Genomic DNA, 18,276 nt, shown 5'->3' on the forward strand with positions numbered 1-18,276 from the left:
GTTTATTCAGTATTTTGTTTATTTGGATTTTGTCTATTTTTGGGATTAGTAAGTAACAATATATTTATTCAAGATATTCTGATAAGGCTTGCATGATTTAAGAATACTTAAATTATGCGCCGGTCACGGTTCAGAATTTTGGGTCGTGACATACTAAGCGATAGCTTTATTTTACTGTCGAAGATAGGGAAAAAGACATAGCAGCAGAGTGAGCTGCTACAGAAATAGGAGAGCATAGTTTGAAAATTTTGTACGGGTATTTATCTATACCCTTGTAAATTTGACTTCATGTAAATAATCTTTTGTTTATATGTATCTAAGTAGTTAGATGAGCAGTTGTACATTAAAGTTTGTAATAATATTATTTTTTATTTTCCTTTGTAAATTAAGATTTGTGTATATAAATTTAATTTAATGCAATATTTATGAGTTTTTCAAATTATATTGAAAAATTTGTGAGTTATGAATTTTGAATTGAAATTTGGTTGAATTGTATTGATTTGAGAATATATTAGCGGTTGGGTTTGAGAAATGAAATTATTAGGAGTATTTTCACAGGTTTTGAAGAATTAGTTTTTTCCAATTATAGACTGCACTCTGCCAAAATTTTTATAAAATTTGCGAAAACTTTAAATTGATTGAAAATTTGATATGTGGTTTAATTTCAAATAAAAGTTTTTAATTCCTAACAAAAGTGCTCGCCACCTTCAAAAAGTAAGAAAATTATTTTAAAATACTTTGTAGTGTATTTAATAGGTTATTGGTAGGTAAAGTTCGGTAATTCATTAAGTATACTACGGGATCATGTTATGCCTTACAAAGGGGTAACGTGTGACATTTTAGTGCCGATCCGGTCCAGAAAATGGGTCGACACATCCAATAATAAAAAAACAATTATGTACACCCTATTGGAAGTGGTGAGGAAGAACCCACAAACGATAAAGAATGCGACTCTCCCCTACCCATAGGGGCAAGAGCGAGCCATGCAGGACAACAGATTAAACGGCAAAAACCTCAGAATCTAAAGAGGAAAAAAAAAAATGGTTGTGGTAGCCTCTTGACTTCCTTGCATAATTGTGATACTATATAATTATTCCATTGATAAGAAGGTTTAAGGCTGGGCAATTTACATACTATGTTTACTGAAGACTTTACTTTTGATTATGTTTTATCTTATAAGTTAAAAATTATATTAAAATAATAGAGATACAAAGTTAAATATATTAATAAGTCTATTTTATATTAAAATAATAGAAATACAAAGTTAAATATATTAATAAGTCTATTTTATTCGATCATCTAGAACCAAACATGACACTCTTAATTTTAACGAGGACTCATTCAGAAAAAAGAAAAAATAATAAAAAAGCAATCTAAATGCCAAACATGCTATTCTTATAGCCTTTAACATGCTAATATTTTTTTTTCAGAATTGTGGGGCCATGGCCCTCCTAGGTCCTTCAACGGCTTCGCTCTGAATGTGGTAAAGATGACAACATTCAAGGGGTATCACTATGATGTCCACATGATTACATGGTGTTTTTTTTTTTATTAATTATTATTATTATTATTATTATTCCTATAAAAGAGCTATCCTTGTTAGCTAACTTCATCGTTGAGGAGACAACCATTTCATACAACAGATGGTATACTCCAGAGGGATGGCACTGAGAACACAGGTGTTTTGGCTACCTAATTAGCAATGCACTTGTGTTCTCAGGTCACCCCTTTGGAGCACCCGTTGCGTGACATCACGTCAAATATCAGAAATTCACCTATGATCCTCATCAGAGTCCGATTTGCATAGTCAACATTTCTTTTTATATATATATATATATATTCCTCGCTAGGAAAATGGAGTATGATGTAATATTAAACTAGTTTAAAATTAAAATATATTAAATGTTATTTTAAATTAAATTTAATATATTTAAATTATTATTTTTATGTGATTTTGAAATTTTCAAATATTATTACAGTGAGAATTAATTGTGTTGGAGATTTTTTTTTTTAGCAGAAGATTATAGAATGGGAATCAAATCTGAATCTGTATGAATAATATGCATTCAGCCGGCAAAGCCCTTTCATCGGAACACCTCTCAAAAGCTCTCTCTCTCCAAAACGACGATGGCCGCTCCCTCCTTCGCGTCGCTGCCTCTTTGGGTATTTATCACTCGTTTAACCCTGAATCTGATTGTTCAAATCTCCCCTTTATTTATTTGGGCGAAAATTTTGCAATTTTTTTTTAATTTTTTTTTAAATTTGGTTTTCGTGAATTTGAGTTTGAATGTGCTTGTTTTAATGGAATTAGAATACTATCAGATGTGGATGAATTGAAAAGTTCAATAAACAACAAGGATGAGGCAGGTTGGGCACCACTTCATTCTGCAGCCAGTTTTGGGAATCTAAAAATTGTAGAGATTCTGTTAAGTGGAGGTAAAGAATTTATTGCTGGTAAATGGTGGCCGTTAAACATTTTAATCTGGATTTTCTAGTTAAATATATAGCTATTTTGAGTGATTGTTTAAAAGAGGAGCCATCTCTGATTGTTCCATTATATAAGAATGCTTCTTCTGTAATTTAAATTATGCAAACTGCTGTAAAGATCACACTCTGATTTGATAGACAAGATCATGTGTTTCTTTGCATTTGGGGCGTAAATGCTTTTTGCAATTAATGTCTATACATTTTGCCATTCTTTTGTTGTTGAAATTTAGGATAATGCAAGATGGGTTTATGTTCCCTGATTTTTTCCTTTAATCTAATCTTTGAAATGTTCTTATAGGAGCTGATTTTAATTCAAGAAAATGATGGTGGTCGCACTACCCTTCACTATGCTTCCAGCGAGGGATGGTTCAAGAAGATTAATCTGAAGGACAAAGCTTGTAACTTCTCACAACTTTGCTTTATCTTATATTAGTAGCTTTGTTTTCAATCTGAATCGTATTTGCATTTGTTATATTGCTGACAAGTCAGCTCAGAAACTTGTTTTCTCTTTTTTAAATATACAGTTAAATTACATTCATTATGAAACTTACGTTCAGGTTGGTTATACCCCATTGCATCCTGCAGTTAGTACAGGGAAGTCAGAGTTGTGTGAATTTTTAATTGAGAAAGGAGCTGAGATTGATGCTATTGATAGAACTTGTCAGACTTCTCTAATGATTGCTGTCATTTGCTGAAAACAAAGAGTTAAATTTGCTAAAAATTACTTGGGATTCATTTTTTGGTTGGGCAACCACCCATGGCCCTTGAGTGAATTTTACCTCTCACCATTATGTGATTTGTGTATATCCTTTTGGCTTCCATAATTTAGATTAGGCTTTGTTGGGTATATTTTGTGTCTGCTGTGTCTTCATTGTATTACTGATTTGTTTCTCATTAGATTGTAGTAAATTGTAAACTTTGTAATTAAGAAGTGATGGTGAAGGAAATTAACTTAGGTAGAATAAACTTCAGTTAATCCATATTTGATATTAGTTTTAGCCTTTCTGAGCCTCCACTTAACATTATCCTTCCTAGAGATAAGAATGGTTCTGCCTCCATTTTAAATTACTAGTCATTTGTCATGTGTTTTGAGCGTGATTGTGTAACTGGCTATGTCAGGAGATTAGATTGAATGTATCAATAAAAAATGCATTAAATAAGAATCTATACAAAAAGGAAAATGTTAACGCCTAGTGAAAAATAAATTCAATTTCATCCAAAACCCTTCCCTATCCAATTATTGGTGATATCATTTTGAATTCCATTTTTTTAAAGAAGTAACCACTGCAAATCATGCCAAATCCAGGTGCACTTAGGTCATTCAAGTATTTTTTTTTTTTTTAAATAAAGAGATAGGTAGCAAAATCTTCATCTATAAGAATATGATTAATATGATTGAAAATGGGAAACTGAGGTTGGGAGCAACATTAGGCACACTTGTCCCAACAATGCTGTGAATCAGTGTTGTTAAAAGTGAGAAAAGGGGCAAAGCAAGGCGAAGCGAGGCGAGGCGAGGCAAGGCAAGGCAAGGCGACCCTCTAGCGCCTCACTTCGCACTGCCTTGCCTTGCTTTCAAGAGGCGAGTGCCTAGGAGGAAGAGGTGATGTGCGTGAGGCGAGGGAGGCGACGCCTCTTGCAATTAACGTCTACTTTTTTATTTTAATTGTTTTTTATGGAATAAAAATTTTTTAAAAAAAAAACCCTAAGGAGGCTCTTCTTTTGTCACGCCCAAAAGAGAATACGCTGCTTCCTCTCTTTCACAGCAACTCCCTCCTCTCTCAATCCTAAGCTATGTCTCATACTTCCTCTCTCTCTCATCTTCTTCTTCTTTCCTCTCTTCTCCTCTTTTTCCATTCTATTCTTCCCTCAACAGTCAACACAACACCTCTCTCTCACACTGTGTTTTCCCTTTTTTCATCTTTTTACTTTTTTTTTCTATTCTCTCCTCTCTTTTTCTATTTTGTTGTGCTTCCTTATATTCTGCACGCTATTTTTAAACCAGGCAGCACAACAATTTTTTTTTTTTTATTTTAATTGTTTTGTTAGATATGTTTGTTGTATATTTTTTGGAATATGGGTATTGTGATATGCATTTTATTATATGAGTATTGTGAATTTGTAATATGATTTTTATTTAGGCTAATATCATGACAATTTTTTTTTTAATTCCCCCTAATTGTTTAGGCTAAATGAAAATATCAAGTACTCTTGGAGTCTCGGTTTAGGCTAAATTATTTAGATCCTTATAGTTAATTTTGAAATGGTTTAGGTCCTATTAATTGGAGACTTGTAGCATGGGTAATTGGTAACTGTCAATTGTGATATGCTTTTTATTAAATGGGTATTGTGATATGTTAGATTGAGGTGTGTGAGTGTGTGTGTGTGTGTATGAAATTTAGGCAATTTAGGCTATGGCACCTCGCCTCTCACCTCTCACCTAAAGCTATATGGTACTTTGTTGCTTTAGTGTCGCCTTTCGCCTTAATAACATTGCTGTGAATAGGAACTGAGAGAGAAATTGTATAGTTGCTAAGGAGAGGAGATTTATTGGGTTTTTCTTTTTAGACAGCATATGGAGTTTGGTTTTACCATTCTAGTCTTGGATATGATAAATATAGGTAATTGGACTGAACATAATTTTATTCGGATTAATAGGTTTAGGAATTTATATGCGAAATGGATTTCATTAGGTCTTAAGGTCAATTAGCAAAATAAAATATTAAGTCTTTTTGTCTATTCTACAATATTTAATTTTTTTTCCCCTCACATACATAATTTTATATATTTTATGGTTAGATTGTTGTAGAGAAGAGTTGGGATATATGATGACAATTTTGCCCCCCCTACCATGGGTACCCACTTAACAATTCTTTAGCATTAAATGGCGATTACATAAAAACCTGTCCAATCCATATTGCCTTGCACCTGGACCCACCACATAAGAAAATAACAGAGTGTGGACCTCCTCTTCCCCCCTCCAAAAAAAAAAAAAAAAAAAAAAAAAACAAATATTGATGCGAGCTTGTTACACTGAAAAAATTATTATATACAATCATTGTATGTACAATGGAGAAATTTTGATAGTTGATTATGATGGGATCCACTATGATTAATAGCTATAACGAAATCTTTATACATACAACGGTTGTATTCTAAAATTTCTTATTACACTAAGGGATAGTTTTAATTACAGTTCACGTGTCTGAAATTCTTGCATTTTCCTAACGGGTAGAAATATAAAGGGGGTAGATTATGGAAATGATCGAGAGTAGCTTGACTTGTAAGAGGAGATTTTGCTAAACGTTTATAATCATTGTTTTTCTTGAACAGGCCAATAAACTACATATAAAAATGCATGTACACTGTTGCTATGAAAATAGTGAACCACATGACCATATTGGCTTGTGTTTAATCGATAGGTTGCTCTCACCTTATAAGACATGGAGCAGATGCAGATGTGGAAGACAAGGGGTCAAGGGCACACTGTTCTTGGTTGAGCATATTATAGTTCAGGCCAATGCTGATTGAAGGATGAGTTCTGAACTAGTTTTATGCAGGTAGGTGGGGAATTCAGTTAATTATCTGGGTCATCAATGAGGTCTAGGCAGAGAATTGCATTTTGATGAATTTTCTCTACATGTAGTGTGTAGTGGAGGAGAGTTGTGATGCAGCAGTTATCTTGTTTGGAATTGTTTTTTCGACCTGCTTTTTAGGAAAACACCATTTTAAATGTTGAAAATGCATTTAAAAAAAAAAACTATTTAGTTGGTTTGGAGTTCTTATAATTAATAGATGCTAAATTCAACTTAAAAACTTTATTGTTATTATTATTATTATATATGTAGAGGGAGAAAGAGTAGAAAACAGTTCAAACAACAATACCAAATGAAACCATTATCTTGTTGTTAATATTTAGTTTCTTTGTTTCCAATACTTGAAGATGGTTTTAATATCTTGTGTTTCCAGTTTTACCTGTGCTCATATTCTGGATTACTTCTTTACTATAAGCACACATCTGCATGTATTGGGAAAAAGGTGAGGTTGGATCAAATGAGAATGAATTCAATTTCCAATTTCACAGGTCTACAGTTTCTAGGGATGATGCTACCTATGAATCTTGGGTTGGCAAATTGACGGAATGGATCTCGAATAGCCTGTATACAAAGAGAGATATGAGGTTGGTGACTTAAAGGCAGCAAATTCGACGCTCAAGTCAGCCAGTGTTCGAGAATGATGAATAATAGCTTAATAGGAAAAATAGAATGAATTGCGTATCTTAGTAGGCATTAGGAGTCCTTTTATGGGGTGCCAACTGTATATTACAGAAACGCAATATACCGTATCAGTGATATTCTCGGTGGTAATCTAGCCTTTTTTTAATAGCTTTTGTTCGATCTCTAAGGTTCCGAACTCAACTAAATTATTGAACTAGATTCTCAAAATATCTCTTTCAACCTTCTTATATTCGGTTTTAGTTCTTCTACCTTGACACCGTTGTCTTCGGACTAATCGAATGATGAATCTGAACATCTTATGCTTGGGTCAAATCTATGGCTAATTATTAGGTGCATCTGGTGCACTAAAAATTAGTGCACCCTCTCTCACAGAAAGTGGGTTCTTCCTATTATATAGAAAGTGGGTCCCATATGATTGTGAGAGAAGGTGTATGTGCACCTAATAATTTCTCCAAATCTAGGGGATTTGATCCTCTTAACCACTTATTTGGATTTTCGGGATGTACTATATCAAGGGATATAGATAATTTGATTGATGTTTATTATCTTTAAAGGATAAGGAGTTAAGAGAAGTCTCGAAATTGAGTAATAATTCACAAATTATAACATTTTTTAATTTGATTTGGTCTCCTGTCTAGTCTTTTTATTAAGAGAGCTATTATTTTAGCTATTAAATGAATATGAAATGACATTTTTGCCCTTGAATTATGACATCCCTGTTAATGTAAAAATTTAAATTATGTCAATTAGTCACCAGTGGGTTGGTGATAGAACCTCGAATCAACCCTTTGCTCAGATCCGTAAGGAAAATAAAGAAAAATTAAATAGAAAAATAAAGAAAAAAAAATCAATTTCGTTTACATTGTTTGGATCTAAGTATATAATAATTGATTTTGGCTTTATGAGAAGACATTATAATTGAGAAAATATTTAAATTTTTGTAAAAAAAAAAAGCTTTATGTGTTAGAATCTCATCCTTCAACTTACAAATGTAATATAAAATCCTTTCAATTTTCAAATTTTGCACAGTAAAATCCCTATAACCTCTAATTGTTGATTTTTCAATTAGACGCTGACCTGAACAGTTCTAACGTGGAGCTTAATCAATATTTCTCTTTTCTCTCTCAAGTTATGTGTATATTGAATTATTTTTCTCACTGTAAATAGAATAATTTTTCAGGTACAGAGAGAATAATTTTACAATTTGAATAAGAGATGAGAGAGAAATATTGACTAAGAGCCATGTGGAAACTGTTCACATCAGTTTTCAACTGAAAATTCAGTAATTGAAAGTTAGAGGAATTTTACTGTGTAAAATTTAAAAATTTAAGGGGTTTTAATATTTTAAAGTTTAAAAATTATAATATTATAATCATCTAAATTGATTGATAGTTATTAAAATTTACCCTTCCAAAGCATGTCACTTCACCGTCATGGCTCAGTATTGGAATGAAGATGGATGGGATTAGAACAAGATCATGCGAGGTTGTTTCCAGCTAGATATTAGCGCTTTTTATCAGATTGCTTGGAGGGGTGCTAGGGATAGAAAGACCTCGTTTAGTTGATCAAAATATCATCTAGGAATGAAAATAAATAGGAATGATTTCTTTTGTGGGTATTTAAGAATTATTATTATTTTTTTTTTCCCACAAATTAGGCATTCGATTTTTATAATTAAGAGAATCATCATTTTTCTTATCAATTTAGAATCAAAACATAAAAATGAGAATAGTTATCTTATTAAACGCTAAATATTCAATCTTACTCTATTTTAATTTTTATATTTTTGTATTTTAATTAAAATAAAAATATAAAAACAGTATTTTTATATTTTAAATAATTAATTAAAAATAAAAATAAAAAATTAGAATTACAATTACAATTACAATAATTAAAATATTTTTATATTTCAGATAATTAATTAAAAATTATAAATATAATTGTAACAATAATTAAAATATAAAATATTATTTTTATATTTTCATATAAATAATTAAAATTAAAATTTATAATTATCATTAATTATATACAATTAGAATGAAAACAGTAAAAATATAATTTTTATATTTTCATATGATCGATTAAAATAAAGTTTTGAATATAACTAACTTTAATTGTTTAAATTAAAAGGATAAAATATATTATTTTTATTTTTGCTTATAATTAAATAAAATTAAAAAATTATAATTATAATTAATTCAAACTAAAAATATAAAAAAATGTTATTTTTATATTCTTTTGTAATAATTAAAATTAAAAAGTAAAAATATAAAAATATAATTTTAAATTAATTTTCATTGAGTACAAAATAAATTTAATTTGGATTCTATAATTTATATATATAAATCAAATGCCTTAAAAAGTAATATGACTCTAATTTCACTATGAATCAAATATAAATAAAAATTTATTATTTTATTTTCAATTTTGCTTGATTCTAATTCTAATACTGTTTGCAATTTCAATATGCAAATCAAATGCATCCAACTTTTATGTAAGAGATTTAAATTAGATAGAGATCCTTATAAAAATTAATATAATCATATTTTTAATTAAATAAATTGTTTAATTAATGAAGTTTTCTAAGATTCTGCTAATAATTAAAAAAAAATTAAAGGAGGATTCTTATTAAAATATCATTAATTTCTTTTCATTTTAATTATTTGATGCATATGTTAAAATCTTTTTCTATATAAAATTTAAAATCTTAATAGCATTATGATTAATGAAATTTTAATATTTCATTAAAGAAAACAACAAATAATATAAATTAATAGAGGGTAATGAATTGTTGATTAATTACTAAAATTTTATAAATATATATTTAATTTTTTAGATCCTAGACATATAATTAAAAATTGATGAAAATTAATTAAAAGTTTTACATGATCAGACCAACATGGCTACTCTATAGACTTCCTGCTATTGATTTATTGTAAACTTTTTTTTGTTATTATTTTTTGTAGAAACCATTAAAATTTGACTACTATAACATAATGGTTTTTAATTTTTATTACTAATTTTTTGAAAAATATTTGTATTTTTAAAATTTTTCTGTGAATTTGAAAAAATCAACCATGTAACGATCGGGCTCCCACCACTAGATTAATTGTCCGCTTTGGCCATAAGCCTCACGGTTTTGTTCCATAGGTGGAATGGAGAACTTCCCAGGAGGTCACCCATTCTAGGATTTCTCTCAAGCGAGCACGCTTAACCTTGAAGTTCTTCAAACTCTCGAGGCCATTCCACCAAAAGGCGCCTCTAGTAATTAGTTCTCCTATCTTATATATCATTACTTTTTGAACCCAAGACCATTTCCGTACTTTGCCGATGTGGGATTTGCCTAAGGGACATTTTTCTACGTAGCTTCATAATCGAAATTACTCCTAACCTAACTGTCAAATAAAATCGAAGAAAAGAAAATTTCTGAGTCGGAAATTAAATTAAAAGAACCAAAGAAAAATAAATGAAAAAGAAAAAAAAAAGGGGGAAAGAAAAAGTTGAAAAAAAGTGAAAAGGTTTATTACATCATGATTCATGCATGATGCAATAAATTTAATAACTAAAAATTTGAAATTTTCATTGGATAATTGTGGATTAAGTTAGATTAAAAATGCATAAAAAAAATGAAAGTTAAAACAATTGATGACATCATCATGCATGACATAATGCATGACCTAATAAAACTATAATTTTAAATTTGAAAAATTTGGATAATTACTTGTAAAGTAACCAATTAAAATTAAAAAGAGAAATTTTTGTCATCTTCCATTTCATTTTGCCGTCCCTTCTTCATCCTCACTCCTCTCTCTCATTTTTCTTTTCCTTTCTTCCATTAAAGCTCTCTTTGAGCTTTTGAAACCCTAAAACTAATCCAAAATTGTTTTAATTTCTCCACCATAAACTCTTAAGTAGACCTAGAAAAGAAGATTGAAGAAGGAATTGGGAAGGAAAGTGGAGAGATTTGAAGATTTGGAATTCAAAGTAAAGGTTAGTGATTTTCCTTCAAATTCTTTCTATTTTTATGAGTTAGATGCATGAAATAAATTGAAATTGATGAAATTATGTAAAGAAACTTGGAAATTTATTCATGTATGGACTTATGGGAAATTTGGCAGCCACGGGAATAGTGGAGTTTATGGTGTTTTAGTAAAATTAAAGGTGGATGGGAGCTTGAATGAGTTGAGTGATTATGTTTATATACTTTGAATGAATAAAATGTAACAAAATTAGTGAGTTAAGGTTTTGGACCTAGGATTTGAGAGACAAAATTTGAAGAAATGGTCAAATGGTGTGTTTGACCTTGTTTGAGCTGAAAAATGGTCATATGTGACCAATTGTGGTGTGTAGGAAGTGTTGGAATTGAGTTTAAATTCAGATTGGTTATAGGCATTCTACAGGCAGCAGGACCAAGGTCCTTTCAGGGACCAAAACTAAAAATTTACTAACCCAATTGGTGTGAGGCCAATTGGGAATGAAACTAGACACAAAATGACACATTTTTTATTTAGGAATCATGCCCAAAAAGTGACCATAGTATAGTGAACAAATTGACCAAATCCGAAAATGGGTGTTCTGACCTATACAAAAATGACCAAATGAACAGTAGGCCATATCTTGGGTTAGGCAGGTCCAAATGACTTGAAATTTTACCAGTGAAAAGCTGAGATATAGACCTAAAACTTTTATGAAGAACACAAACTCAAATTATGACCTTAACCAAGTCATTTAGCCACTCAAATTTGGTAACCTAAAACTGCCAGAACCTAGAATTTGCCCAGAAAATCTGGGTTAGGCCAATCCGGCAGCCATGATTCAAATGGCTATAACTTTAGCTACAAAACTCCAAATGGAGTGATTCAAAAAGAGAAATAAAGTTAAGACAATAAGGAACAATTTCTTGAAGAAAACTTAGCCAAATTCTAACAGCAACATGACCAATGGAACAGTACAAAATAAGACACCAAAACTGAAAATTTATAATTTTGCCTAAAAGACTTAAGTTTTGAGAAAATGATTAAAACCAACAAGTTAGGTGACCAAAATGTGGTATGTGGGTATAATTGGATTTCCCATACCTATTAAGCATAAGAAAGTCAATATTTTAACTTGAATAGTATCGTGAATAGTAACTCCGAAATGAAAATTTTCAAAAACGTTAGTTTAAGCATATTTGGGCTAGAATTAAGTATTTATGAATTAATTATTGGATTTATTGTGAGATAAGATACTGAAACACTATAAATTGCGTGTTTCAGCTGAAAAAGACCTGGAAAAGGATAGGGCAAACTGAGTCAAGGCCTAGAGGCGACTCACATCAGGTTTGTGCACAATAAACCTTAATTTATCATTTTCTCATAAAAAATTTATTTAGTTATACATTGTGAAATTATTGTGTTAATTATGGGTTTTGAGAACTACTGTGTTGCCACTTTGAGAATGGAAATGTTTGAATAACTTGATTTAAATTGTTTTTAATTCATACTTGGCATGGCAATATTAATATGTTCCTTCTCCACTTGTGGGGTTGAGTTTGATATTTGATTACTTTCCTCCCTCTCTGGCTTCCAAGTCTGAGAGGTAAGTTTGGATGAGTACTCATTAGCTAGCTAGCCACCTCCCTCATTGATTTCGATTAGTGGGGTGAGTTTGCCTTGTCGTGATGTACAACACGGCATGTTTGGAAATTTTGTGTCATGGCCTAAGTTGTGTTATTGATTGGCAACACTATGATTATTAAATTGTTTGATCAAATTGGTGTTATATTAAGTTTTAAAATTTGTGAAATGTTTAAATTGTGATTGTTATAAATGTGATTTGAAAAAAATTTGTGAAATGTGATTGTGAAATATTTGAACTATGAATTAATGACAAATGTTTTATATTTTGCATTTTATATTTATTGTGTACCACTGAGTATTTTTTATACTCAGCGATAGCTTTCTTTGCTGTCGCAGATAGAGAAAAGGACATAGCAGCAAAGTGACCTACTACAGTCAGAGAGGAGCACAGTTGAAGAATTTTTGTACGGGTATTTGTTAATACCTTTGTAATTATTTTGATGTAAATGGTTTAGTGTCATATGTATTAAGGTAGATTGAGCAGTTGTACAGTCAATGTATAATAATATTATTTTTGAGATTTTGCGTCTGTAAATTAACTTATGAATGTAAATTAAATATTTAAAATGCAATGTGCATGAGTTTATGAAATGTATTAAGATATCAATTCTTGATTTGAAATTTGGATTTTGAATTGAAGTATTGCTATTGCTGTTGATTTGAAGTTTGGTGGTTGCAAATGGGGTTGAAATTAATTATTTGGAAGTGTTTTTCACAGGTTTTGAAGAACTGTTTTTCTCAAATACAGACGGCACTCTGCCGAAATTTTTATAAAATTTGTAGAAAAATAAAATGGGACAAAAATCTTAACTAGTTTTCAAACTTCAATTAAATGTTTTTATTTCCTACCAAAATGCTCACCAGTTCCAAAATGTAAGAAAATGGTTTTAAAATCCCTTGTAGTATATTTAATGGGTTACTGGTAGGCGAAGTACGGTAAATTATTAGATGTACTACGGGATCATGTTACATCTTACTAAGGGGTAGGATGTGACATGTTTAGTGGTATCAGAGCAAAGGTTTTAAAATAAATTTTGAACTGTGAATTTGAAATATTTGGTCGGTAAATACAACTGCTCAAATGTTTGATACATATGACAATATACACTAACGGAGGTCAACCTCCTTGTGTTTGTTATCAGATAGTAGAAAATTTCTGAAAAACGGAATGGAAGAGGGAGATCATTCCGTGGAGTAATCTGTCGAGGCTGAGGTCCAAAGGGAAACCCCAGCACTCCATAACGTGAGTGGGTTAGCCACTCTAATTCCTACTCCAGCACCGCAGTTTCCTGCTCAGTTTGCACAGCAGATGGCTACGTTTTTCCAACAAATGGCGGGAAATGTGCCACCTCAAGCTCAGATGCAAGCACCTGCAGCACAACCACAGCCCTCGGCTCGGCAATATGAAAAATTAATGAAATTTGGGGCCACCGAGTTTAAGAGTACTGTGGATTCACTGGAGGCAGAACAATGGTTAGAGAGGATAGAACGGGCTTTCAGAAAACTACAGTGTGCTGAAGAGTTGAAGTTTGAATATTCAGTATCACTTCTGCAAGGGGATGCATATGAGTGGTGGAAGACCATCCCCTACAGCCTGGTAGAGCCACCAGTCCTTACATGGGCAGACTTTTCAAGGGAATTTCGGCAAAAGTGGGTCTCCGATACTTATGTAGACATGAAGTTGCAAGAGTTTTTAAGTCTAAAGCAAGGGGGCAGAACTGTAGCAGAGTATGAGCGGGATTTCTCTCGACTAAGCCACTATGCCGGAAGTTTGGTCACCACCCCCAGAGATCGGTGTAAGAGGAGGCCTAGCTTGAGAATGCAAGTGGTGGGGTTCCAACACCAGAATTTTTCTGAATTGATTTCACAAGCCATGAAACTGGAAAGGATAAAATCAGAAGGAGCAGGGAAAAAGAGTATAGAAGAGAAAGAGAAAATAGAAAAAGCTACTGGTCAAACTACAGAAAGTAGTTAGAGGAAGAGAAAACATTTTGGAGGATCTAGCTCACGCGAATCGGGTAGAGGTAGATCTTCTGGACAAAAACCACCCCGATCCGATCAGCAAACTCAACAGACACGCAGAAATACGCTGTCGGATCGACTTTGTGAGACTTGTGGTAAACCACATAGTAGAGTATGTTATAGAGCTATAGGAGCATGTTTTAATTGTGGAGGGACTGGTCATTTTGCTAAGGATTGTGTAAGTTCACGTCGTTATGGATCATTTACCACGTCAGAAGGATCAGCCCAAGTTTCTACCCCGAAGAGTTCACCAGCAGTTGGTAGAGGCAGAGGCAGAGGCAGAGATAGGGGTAGTATACCTGGAAATCAGAGTACTGTGAATCAACCAGGATAAGGTGATGCTCCAATGAGAGTATACACCATGCAACAGAGGGACGAGGATGAGACTTCTGACATGGTTGCTGGTATTTTCTTGATTCTTAACTAAGATATGTAAATGTGAAAAAAAAAAGAACAATTTTGATATGTTAGTGACTAGTCTTTTTAAAATTAATTTTGGAAGAGTTTATCAGTGAAAAGTATTTGCTAGCACACAAGAATTTGTAAAGTTAATTAGTAAGCCTAATTAGGTAAGGCAAAAGAACCTAAAAGTAAGTTATAGTAATATAGCTACCTTAAATGCTGGTAAAGGTATTACTGCTGATAGATATCAGTGGGTACCATAGTCAAAATAAGTTTAAGATATTAGTGGATTTGAAAGAAACAAGATATAGGAAAGTTTGATCTATTGGGATGTATCGTAGTAACTATGCAATATTCTTGATATTTGTACTGTAAGCTACAGATTACAGTGCTGACTTGGGATTTATTGTGTAGAGCTACGTACTACCCAATAGTACACAAGGATAAGAATAGTTGCAAACGGCATCTGTTTTGGTATAGTTATGATAAGATAAAGTTTTCTTATTGGAAAGGAGTTTGAAAATCCTAACCTGGGATTTTAAACTCTAAAGTTAGAATATTGAAAGATTATAGTTCAGTACAAAATAAAGTAATGACTACAAATCAGTGCAAAATAAGCTATAGAATATCGATAGATAAAAAAAAATTATGGAAGTAAAAATTAGAATAGTTGGTGCAAATGTAATAAAAAAATATTATGAATAGTAGTTAAAGTGTTGACTAGAATGGTCTGAGGACCAAATCAAAGTAATATTGAAGTATAGCGGAGTTATTAGGGATGATAAGAAGTGCTAAATTAGGACTCGATAGTCAAGTTAAGGAAGATGATAAGATTGAAGAATAAAATAATTAAAGTTAAGTTATGAAAAGAAAAAAGGAGAAATAAATAGAACAATAAGAAATGAGAAAAACACTAGATGAGGAATTGACACCAAGGCAAACAACCTACTTAAGACGCGTAACGATATCCCGAACTATTTTATTAAGAAGGAAATAAGTTAAACAAAAGCAAACAAGATAGTGCAAAATAGCACATGGGCCTTGGTCATAAATGGAGATGGTAAGATAATGGTTATGGACCTATGGCCAAGAAAGAGATAAGCAGTTCATATATGACTAACAGGGTCATTTAAAAAAAAAAATAGACTACAAAGGAAAATAATTGCTAAAACACCAGTAAGAAAAGACTAAAATATTCTAAACTAAACTAAAGGTTGCATCAAATGATTAAGAAATTTGATAAGAAAAGAGTAAAATTGAGTTCTCACCCATAGGATCATACGAGATCCTAGAAAGAGTGGATCCGTTAGCACACAGATTTGCTTACCCCTAGAATTGAAATAAATTCAAAATTAACTTATGACAGAAGCTCATAAGAAACTTGGTACACTAGGTAAGCAATTGATGAGTAAATAACATTGGTTAAAGTGCTACGGACCATTATTTCTGTCACGACCCAACCTATGGGCCGGACCGGCACTAGGACCTGGGCCAGCTTAAAGCCCCCGAGGCCCGTAGTAAGCCTAACTGTTCATTAACCCAACTCTAAGGCCCATTTGGGCCCAATATCAAGAAAAGAATATGACAGAGTCGGCCATAAAATGGACTTTCCAACGGGGAGTTTTCGACTCACCCGACCTGTAAACACAATAAACAATCCATTGGGGAGCTCAGCTCACCCTCCACATACTCATCAACATAATAATAAATGGGAGCTCAGCTCTCTCATCCAATCCATCAAAACAGACTTAAAATATTAAGTTTACAGGTCCAACATGAATATAATATTACAGACCAAATTCAAATAATTACTGCTAACACATGCGGAAATTCTAGGAGTAATTAAAATTACACAAATATTGATAAACAACCTGCGAAGGAGAAAAGCAGGTTAACCAAAATAAAATCCTCCCAGAACTTTGAAAAATATTGAACAGAGTGAGCGTCGACTCGAGAGTAAAATATCAATTTTAACCATAATCTCTATAACTATCTAAATCTAATGCACCCTGTAGAGTGAAATGCAACATCCACATCATTTTCACATCAAAACATCACAAAGGTAATTTGGAGCACTCACGCACCCTGTAACATCAATCATAATATATGGGAGCTGATCCCCTATACAGCTCTCTTAAATCCAACCTCGGTGCCAAGAACTCACTTCGGACTTCCACTTAAATACCAAATCGGGGTCCCAAATAAGAACTCAAGCCGTGTCTACCCGAAGGACCGGTCCCACAAGAACTCAAGCCGTGTCTACCCGTACTATACATAGTCCACACCACATCACACGATCGCCAACGCACGCACACTGCTCCAAATTACCACAACAACATACATGGCACTTTAACATTTATCAATGCATCAAAAATCATGCCTAGAGTTTAACTACATAAATATATGCATATAAGTGATGCATGGGCATGCTGAACATATAATAATATCGAAATTACAATTAAAATTAATATTCTACTCACGGACTTGACGACAATCACCGTGGCGGCCGGGCGGAGGAAGAAGGCGTCCGGCTCACCACGACAATCATATTACATTTATTTAATACAATCTGACTCAACACAAACAAAGAAAAGACCAATTACGTCCTAAGTCGTGCCAAAAATCCGGCAGAGTCTCCCCTATACCTAGGACCTACCCAACTGCAAAGGGCTAAAACGCACTTCTATATTCACAATCCATATATCAACAGTTCAATCATATCACACAGCCTCCCAGGCCCATCAAATCAATCACCCATCACAATACGCAAAATTTCAATTTAGTCCTTATTATTGATCATTTTTGCAAAAGCGCCAAACAAGCTATAAAAATTATAAAACTATGCCCCGCGGTCCTTAGCAATATTACTAAGCTATTGCAAAAAGAATCGTAATTTTCTAAGCTACCACGAATATTTTATGGATTTTTAATCCTATTTAAGCACTAGAAAATTACGAAAAAGCAAGGTTCGGGTTTACCTTTGCCGATTCCGACTTCAGGAACGCGCTCGGGACGTCTGACAATGGGGGGCTAGCCAAAACCTCGATCCAATTCAAAGACTTTTCCGGTAACGGGTCTGTCTGGCCCGAAATTTGCAGACCCGGTCAACTGTCGAATTTCCGCGAATCGAGGATACCTACACGAAGCCCATAACACGGGGGTTAGTACAAAAATTTTTCAGAATTTTCTAAGCTCATTAAATGCTCGAAAATACACTGCGAAGTTCCGTGGGACCCACCGAAAAACGGTGTCGAAAAAATTCGAAATTTATGTCGTTGTGAAGCTCTCGACGAATGGAGCGTGCTGGTGGCCTCGGTTTTCTCGTGGGATTCACGGTTTTCGAGAAATCTAGCCCAAAAGTCAAAATGGGCTAAAATCTTCCCGAGCAAAAATCGGACAATCCGCTCGATGGATTTCGGCGTTCTTGGTGTCTATGGAAAGCTCTCGCCGAGTAGATGATTTTGAACACAAGACCGGGTCCAATTGGTGGCCGGATCGGCGGATGGCGG

The 18,276-nt window shown here is 32.9% G+C and overlaps 1 protein-coding gene across 16 annotated transcripts; it reads left to right on the forward strand.

The window, feature by feature from the left end:
* The first annotated feature begins 1,436 nt into the window (after positions 1 to 1,436).
* LOC110652148 (uncharacterized) lies at positions 1,437 to 6,949 on the forward strand. Of its 16 annotated transcripts, none has more exons than XR_009151434.1 (5): positions 1,585 to 2,163; positions 2,312 to 2,436; positions 2,786 to 2,885; positions 5,907 to 6,044; positions 6,569 to 6,949. XR_009151434.1 is itself a non-coding variant. In XM_058153999.1 (4 exons), exons 2-4 carry the CDS (start codon positions 2,128 to 2,130, stop codon positions 5,993 to 5,995), a joined length of 225 nt encoding a protein of 74 aa, XP_058009982.1. In that variant the 5' UTR covers positions 1,437 to 1,506; positions 2,018 to 2,127; the 3' UTR covers positions 5,996 to 6,560. The 16 variants fall into 16 exon arrangements, 5 of the variants coding, with proteins under 5 accessions (XP_058009982.1, XP_058009983.1, XP_021663363.2 ...); XR_009151435.1 differs by lacking the exon at positions 5,907 to 6,044 and having other exon boundaries at positions 1,588 to 1,866; positions 2,018 to 2,163; XM_058153999.1 differs by lacking the exons at positions 2,312 to 2,436; positions 6,569 to 6,949 and adding an exon at positions 1,437 to 1,506 and having other exon boundaries at positions 2,018 to 2,163; positions 5,907 to 6,560.
* The last annotated feature ends 11,327 nt before the right edge of the window (positions 6,950 to 18,276 follow it).

The sequence above is a fragment of the Hevea brasiliensis genome, chromosome 9, assembly GCF_030052815.1.
Source record: "Hevea brasiliensis isolate MT/VB/25A 57/8 chromosome 9, ASM3005281v1, whole genome shotgun sequence".
Taxonomy (NCBI): Eukaryota; Viridiplantae; Streptophyta; class Magnoliopsida; order Malpighiales; family Euphorbiaceae; genus Hevea; species Hevea brasiliensis.